The 7985-nt window shown below is 41.4% G+C and overlaps 1 protein-coding gene across 2 annotated transcripts; it reads right to left on the minus strand.

Moving 5' to 3' along the window:
* Positions 1 to 1919: 1919 nt before the first annotated feature.
* On the minus strand, positions 1920 to 4229 carry epm2a (EPM2A glucan phosphatase, laforin). Of its 2 annotated transcripts, none has more exons than XM_049756687.2 (4): positions 3868 to 4227; positions 3360 to 3534; positions 2584 to 2828; positions 1920 to 2494 (listed from the first exon to the last, which is right to left on the minus strand). In XM_049756687.2, exons 1-4 carry the CDS (start codon positions 4127 to 4129, stop codon positions 2217 to 2219), a joined length of 960 nt encoding a protein of 319 aa, XP_049612644.1. In that variant the 5' UTR covers positions 4130 to 4227; the 3' UTR covers positions 1920 to 2216. The 2 variants fall into 2 exon arrangements, with proteins under 2 accessions (XP_049612644.1, XP_049612646.1); XM_049756689.2 differs by having other exon boundaries at positions 2175 to 2505; positions 3868 to 4229.
* Between the last annotated feature and the right edge of the window lie 3756 nt (positions 4230 to 7985).

Below are 7985 nucleotides of genomic sequence, written 5' to 3' on the forward strand. Positions count from 1 at the left end.
CAAATGGAGGATTCTTTGACGAAAGCAGAGTTTGATGTAAAAAAAAATCTTATTTCAAATACAAATCATTATTTCTAACCTTGTCAATGTCTTGACTCTATTTTCTATTCATTTCACAACGTTTGGTGGTGAATAAGTGTGACTTTTCATGGAAAACACAAAATTGTTTGGGTGACCCCAAACTTTTGAACGGTAGTGTATGTATGTATATGTATGTATGTGTATGTGAATGTATGTCTGCAATGCCGTAATTGCTGCAAATGGAGGATTCTTTGACGAAAGCAAAGTTTGATGTAAAAAAAAATCTTATTTCAAATACAAATCATTATTTCTAACCTTGTCAATGTCTTGACTCTATTTTCTATTCATTTCACAACGTTTGGTGGTGAATAAGTGTGACTTTTCATGGAAAACACAAAATTGCTTGGGTGACCCCAAACTTTTGAACGGTAGTGTATGTATGTATATGTATGTATGTGTATGTGAATGTATGTCTGCAATGCCGTAATTGCTGCAAATGGAGGATTCTTTGACGAAAGCAAAGTTTGATGTAAAAAAAAATCTTATTTCAAATACAAATCATTATTTCTAACCTTGTCAATGTCTTGACTCAATTTTCTATTCATTTCACAACGTTTGGTGGTGAATAAGTGTGACTTTTCATGGAAAACACAAAATTGTTTGGGTGACCCCAAACTTTTGAACGGTAGTGTATGTATATGTATATATGTATGTATGTATGTATGTACGTATGTATGTATGTATGTACGTATATATGTATATGTATGTATATGTATGTATGTATATGTATGTATATGTGTGTGTGTATGTATGTATATGTATGTATATGTATTTATGTATGTAGTACGTGTATGTATGTATGTATGTGTATGTATGTATGTATGTATGTGTATGTATATGTATGTATATGTATGTATATGTATGTATATGTATGTATATGGTAATGTCACAAAACCTGAAACAAATAAATAAATAAATGCAATTGTATTCCAAGGCCTTACTGTAGTAGGCTTTCACTTTTTCCACTGTTTTTCTTTAATACAATCCTGAGCCATCCCAGAATGCAAGGATATTTGTATCCAATTACTCTTCGTGTTGCCGAATAATGCCTCAGATGGTGTGAAATCGCAGGGATGAATCCTATGTCTTAGGTGGGGTTCATATGAGGGTGTCTGCCTGCCTGGAAGTCAAAAGTCATCGCAGGCTTCTTTCCGAAGCAGCACGTTGACAGAGCGCCTGAAACCCGGCAAATGCTACGACTTGCAACGAGAGAATAAAAAGGAAAGCAGAGCTGCTTTCAAACGGCCGCCGTGAATATCAATCGGCTGCGCCCGCGCGTATTGTGCGACTTGACGAACAACCCCAGTTCGAGTCCTCGTGATAAATGAGGGCGCCGAGGCGAAGTTTGAAAGGCATGAAAAATGTATGGTGGCCTAAAGTTCATGTCGGAGGAACCTTTAATGAGCCTAAAATAAATACTTTCTGTGGTCCAGCATACACACGTGTGTATGTCAAGTTATTAGCTAGTCTTGCTAGCCAATTGAAGGTCCCATACGACACATAATTTTTCCAATATTTCTGTCTGTGAACTGCCAATGAAAAAAAAACACACACAGGCAGTGTCTGGGAACCCTGAAGAAAGTCCATTTGCAAAGTCTAATGGGTTCAATAATTTTCCCAATGACTTCAACTCATATGACCCATCGTTTCATTTTGATGAATACCTCGATTAATAACCACGTTATGACTTTGGAAGACTTGTCAACTTGAGTCTTTAAATGTCCGAAGCGAGGTCACTCTAGTCTTTACGATTCTTACAGTTCTAGCAATCTATCACGATTCCAAGTCTATGCTACTATGAATCAAGCTAATCAGTTCCAAAATGACAACAAAAAAAAGACCAAAGACAACATTTATTTAAATTTGGAGTAACATTGAAAGTAGGTTATCTCCCTTCAAGAAGCCACATGCATCTTCACTTATTTTAATTGCAATGCATGTAAGTCTGTATATTTAGTCTCTTCTTTCCATATGGAATTTTATTCCACACGCATGACTCAAAGCGCTCAGCCATTCTGTATGCAAGCATGAAAAAGTCTTTGTGAGCACTTCAAAATGTAACACAAAGAATATTCCAGTAAGGCGCATTCAAATTCTTTGGCAAGCCTTTTTGGAGGATGTCCAAGTCTCCATCCTCACGTCTCTAAGACAGAAGATCGCAGCGTGCCAAACTTGGCAACAAAGTCGTCCCGGGCTCGCACTAGAGCCTCCTCGTCTATGTACGCGACGGGTCTCCTGGCGGTCACGACGTACTGGACCTTCCTGAGGCTCCAGCCAAGCACGTACATGAGTAGGCCGCACACGGCGGCCGTGGAGCGGCCCACGCCGGCGTTGCAGTGGACGTAAACGGTGTGGCCGTTCTCCAGCAGACCGTGAAGCAGGAACACGGCCTGAGGGAGCATCCGGATGCGACCTGGGAAGTTTCTGTCGTTGGTTTTGGTGATATGGATCGGACCGCCTCCATGATGGGAGGTGTTACTGTGGTTCAAATTGTTGGCTTACCCTCAGTGCTCATGTCGGGCGTGGGGATCCACACGTAGGCGAGGCCGCAGCGGTTATACAACTTCATCACGGAATCAGGCGTCATGGCTTCGTCAAGGTTCTCTCGGCAGCCGTGGGAGTTGTTCACCACGTCATCCTCCGTCTGGAAGTTCATCACCGCGCTGATGCCAAGGTCATGCTTCATTTTGATAGTCATGTGTTCTGCTCGCCGAGGACAGCTCCCCAGCCAAAGCCTCGGTAGCACCCTGTGGGAGCGACAAACAAGGATGCGCTCAATGAGTTGGAAACGCATTTGCCGAGGATTCATTCTTTGTGGCAGGTTGGAACATCTCATGTTACATTTCTGACAGCAAATTGAAAAGAGCAAAGTGAAAGGATATAAGAGGCTAAAGAGGGCAACTGAGGCTCTTGGTTAGTTTGTTTCGTCCATACAAGAAAACATTTCGTGACTATACTGGGGATAGGCACTCGATAAATTATTTGACAAACGCTCTGGTTGCCTAGTAACCAAAAGAGATCCTTTTGCCTGTTTCAATCGTGAGGATTCCTCAAGTGAAACTCTAACTTGTTAAGAGGCTGCTTTTGTTATTATTGTGTTAGAAGTCTCCAAACAACAACCGAAGAATTTGTATCTTAATTATTCATTCGGCACCATGTTGTTGCCGGGTAACCATGTTGACCTGAGGGAAGCTGGCATTCACTGTATAGGCATTAAATAAGAATCTGGCACTTATTAAATTGGATTGATGAAAGCATTGTGGCGTTTTTTGTCTTACCTGGAGAAGTGCATAGCATTCTGACCAGCCACGCTAAAGTAGAAGTTGGTGGTGTGCTTCATCTCGTCCGTGTGGCCCGTCTCTTCGATCCAGTGGCCAATCGGGTGGCAGTAGACGCCGTCCACCACATTCTGCTCGTCATAGGTGCATGTTCTGTCGTGGTGTGGCCCGTTGCCTGTGGATAAAAAAAAATTGTGCGGCTATTAACTACTATTCACTATTGGGATATTATATTTTTATGTATACGCCTGTCCGGCTTGCTCAAAGTTTAAGTTTGTTGTTGTCAAACAAAAGGAGCAGAACATTCAAATTTATCAAAACAGTCCATAAATGGACCAAATAGACTTCCTAGTTCATTTAAAATTAGGTTCAATAAGGAGCACTGATGAAAAGACTCAATTCATTCTCGGATATTTGCTGCCACCGTGTGGTCAAAAGCTAAAATTACGTCATGTAAATTGACGATTGAATTCAACTGCGGCGTGAAGCTTTTTTGCTTGTGCTGTACCTTCCCAAACGTAATTGCCGTCCGTTCTTCGGATGAACTTAAACCACAGTGTGTCCTTAAACGGCTCCCGCAACCGCACGTCACCGAGCCACAAGCACGGCTCCCGGGTCGACACCGAGCTCCGACAGGCTCTCATCCGAACGGCCTTGCTCGGATCCCACTGGCCCATCTCCTCGCGCGAACCCAAGATAAAGAGCTCGACGTACGGCGAATCCGCAGTGACAATAACGCCGAATCGGAACAACATGCCGGACATGGTCATGGTCTCATTTGTAGTCGCGATTAAAGTGCAGCTCCTAAAATAAACAAGAGTTCGGTATATTTAGAAGCGTGTTGACGGAAGTAAAAATGTTAACAGTAGCGTCGTCTAGTGGTGGTATTTGGAGATACAGCAGCCCCCACTCCATTTCTTTTTTAATGCAGAAAGTCCAAGTGGTTTTATTCCCTAACAAAAGTTTGTTTAATTAGAAGCCACCAGAATAATTATACTTAGTTTCAACTTATATTGGGCAAGAAAAAATAAATGTTAGTAACAATTCAATTAAAATCAATTGCACTTTAATAATTGTTCATAAAATATGTTTGAAACATTCATTCGAGTACCGCTAGAGGACAGTACTGCCTTGAAAAACAGTTTTGTGATTATAATCCATCCATCCATCCATCCATTTTCTGAACCGCTTAGTCCCCACGGGGGTCGCGGGCGTGCTGGAGCCTATCCCAGCCGTCATCGGGCAGTAGGCGGGGGACACCCTGAACTGGTTGCCAGCCAATCGCAGGGCACACAGAGACAGACAACCAATCGCACTCACACCTAGGGACAATTTGGAGTCTTCAATCGGCCTACCAAGCATGTTTTTGGAATGTGGGAGGAAACCGGAGTGCCCGGAGAAAACCCACGCGGGCCCGGGGAGAACACGCAAACTCCACACAGGGAGGAATCGAACCCGCACCCTCCTAACTGTGAGGCGGACGTGCTACCCAGTGCCCCACCGAGCCGCCTGGTGATTATAATCCCTCAAGGGAAAATTTAACATATTTCAGAGCAACATGCTTTTATTAGTGTACAATTTCAGCTTTTCATGTAAAATTCAACGAATTAAACAAGTCTAAAAAGACAAGGAGTTGAATCCAGTAATTTATTTATGTATTTACTTTTTCATCCACGACCTAGACTTTTAAATGATAGAATCACTCATCATAAAGAATGTTAACGTTCTAGAATAGAGGTTCTCAAATGGGGGTACGAGTACTCCTGGGGGTACATGGAGGTACTCCAGGGGGTACGTGAGATTTTACCAAAATATATACCGGTATTTAAAAAAAAACAGTAAGCCTGATTGTCTTGAGAATTAGTTATAAAAAGTTTGATGAAATACAAGTGTATGTTTTATATTCAGTATTCAATTTTAATCCTTAATAAACGGACTCTCCACAAACCAATAGCAGTCACCTGCGGTTGCCTTGATGACGCACTGTAACATGGAGGTGTGGCTAAAGTGTAGCAGCGATGCTGCTGTTGAAAACACAGAGAAACAAGTAAAAATGAAGGCAAAACCAGAGCCGACGAAGTACCGACAGTACATGGAAGACTATTGTTTGATGGGATTTACGTCCACAAGTTGTAACCCACCCAAAGTGCTGTGCTTTTTTCGCGGGGAGAAATTTGCCAACGCTAGGATGAAGCCGGTGTTGTGCTCGATTTGGTTCCCCCGTGAGATTTTGTTCTCCCTGCCGCGGGAGCGCGCACAGCTTGTTTGGAAAGCGAAAAACCGATGCCGTACGGCGTCCGCCGGCGTCAGCACTATGTTGTTTTCAATAAAAACATGAAGAATTCACGTTTGCGTCAGTCAATTTGAATTTTTATAAAGGATTATTCTCATTTGATGTCTTTAAATTCATCCGCGTTCTGCCATTGCAGCGGGGTGCATTCACAGACCAGTCGTAAAGACGGAACACTCACTCACTTCACCAAAAAGCAACGATATAATTACGTGAGCTCTTTGCATAAACCTCGATGCAAAGAAACTCCTCCTTTTGGGTACCGTTACATGCTACAAGGAGTATATACTACAAAGGAGACTTTATTCTTAATTGTAATCATCATTCATCCATCCATTTTATTACTCAGGTATTTTCAAAGCAAATTAATATTGTTGCATTTATTAATTTGCTTTAAAATGACAGCGCAATATAATTAAAAGCTGACACTCTAGCAATGTCAAACGTGTTCATTTAAGAAAAAGCCACACACGTTTTGTGATCAAATCTTTCATAACGACAATGATTTGAGTGAATTGATTTGAATGAATAATTGAGAAGACATTTCAGTTCTGAAGGCTCCTTTTGTCCCAAGCAAAGTGAAAGGCGGTGGGATAAAAATTGTAACAGGAACGCTATATTAAATGTCAAGCCGTGAATATTTGTGCCCCCCTCCCATTTTGAGAACGGTGAGTCCTAGACTCCAGCTGTTTTTTTTCTGTCTTCCTGGGGGTCTGCTCAGGTAGTGTGGCAAATTTGAACAGGTTCCCTCATTCCTGGCCCAAGTTACAGGGGGGGAACATATCCTCACGGGTGCCCCGTGAGGATATGTTCTCCCCCCTTATTTTGAGAACGGTGAGTCCTAGACTCCAACTGTTTTTTTTTCTGTCTTCCTGGGGGTCTGCTCAGGTAGTGTGGCAAATCTGAACAGGTTCCCTCATTCCTAGCCCAAGTTACAAGGGGGGAACATATCCTCACGGGTGCCCCGTGAGGATATGTTCCCCCCCCTTATTTTGAGAACGGTGAGTCCTAGACTCCAGCTGTTTTTTTTTTCTGTCTTCCTGGGGGTCTGCTCAGGTAGTGTGGCAAATTTGAACAGGTTCCCTCATTCCTAGCCCAAGTTACAAGGGGGGAACATATCCTCACGGGGGAACATATCCTCACGGGTGCCCCGTGAGGATATGTTCCCACCCTTATTTTGAGAACGGTGAGTCCTAGATTCCAGCTGTTTTTTTTCTGTCTTCCTGGGGGTCAGCTCAGGTAGTGTGGCAAATTTGAACAGGTTCCCTCATTCCTAGCCCAAGTTACAGGGGGGGAACATATCCTCACGAAGCCTTCACACATTGTTATTCTACTTTATTATTATTATTATTGTGTGAAGGCGAAGCCTTCACACATTGTTATTCTACTTTATTATTATTATTATTATTGTGTGAAGGCGAAGGCCTTCACACATTGTTATTCTACTTTATTATTATTGTGTGAAGGCGAAGGCCTTCACACATTGTTATTCTACTTTATTATTATTATTATTATTGTGTGAAGGCGAAGCCTTCACACATTGTTATTCTACTTTATTATTATTATTGTGTGAAGGCGAAGGCCTTCACACATTGTTATTCTACTTTATTATTATTATTATTATTATTATTATTGTGTGAAGGCGAAGGCCTTCACACATTGTTATTCTACTTTATTATTATTATTAGTGTGAAGGTGAAGACCTTCACACTATTGTTATTGCTGTCCTTTATTATTATTGTGTGAAGGCGATGGCCTTCACACATATGTTATTCTACACCATTCTCTATTATTATTATTATTATTGTGTGAAGGCGATGGCCTTCACACATATGTTATTCTACACCATTCTCTATTATTATTGTGTGAAGGCGATGGCCTTCACACATATGTTATTCTACACCATTCTCTATTATTATTGTGTGAAGGCGAAGGCCTTCACACATTATTATTCTACTTTATTATTATTGTGTGAAGGCGAAGGCCTTCACACATTGTTATTCTACTTTATTATTAGTGTGAAGGTGAAGACCTTCACACTATTGTTATTGCTGTCCTTTATTAGTGTGAAGGTGAAGACCTTCACACTATTGTTATTGCTGTCCTTTATTATTATTATTATTAGTGTGAAGGTGAAGACCTTCACACTATTGTTATTGCTGTCCTTTATTAGTGTGAAGGTGAAGACCTTCACACTATTGTTATTGCTGTCCTTTATTAGTGTGAAGGTGAAGACCTTCACACTATTGTTATTGCTGTCCTTTATTATTATTATTATTATTAGTGTGAAGGTGAAGACCTTCACACTATTGTTATTGCTGTCCTTTATTATTATT

The sequence above is a fragment of the Syngnathus scovelli genome, chromosome 20 (assembly GCF_024217435.2).
Source record: "Syngnathus scovelli strain Florida chromosome 20, RoL_Ssco_1.2, whole genome shotgun sequence".
Classification (NCBI taxonomy): domain Eukaryota; kingdom Metazoa; phylum Chordata; class Actinopteri; order Syngnathiformes; family Syngnathidae; genus Syngnathus; species Syngnathus scovelli.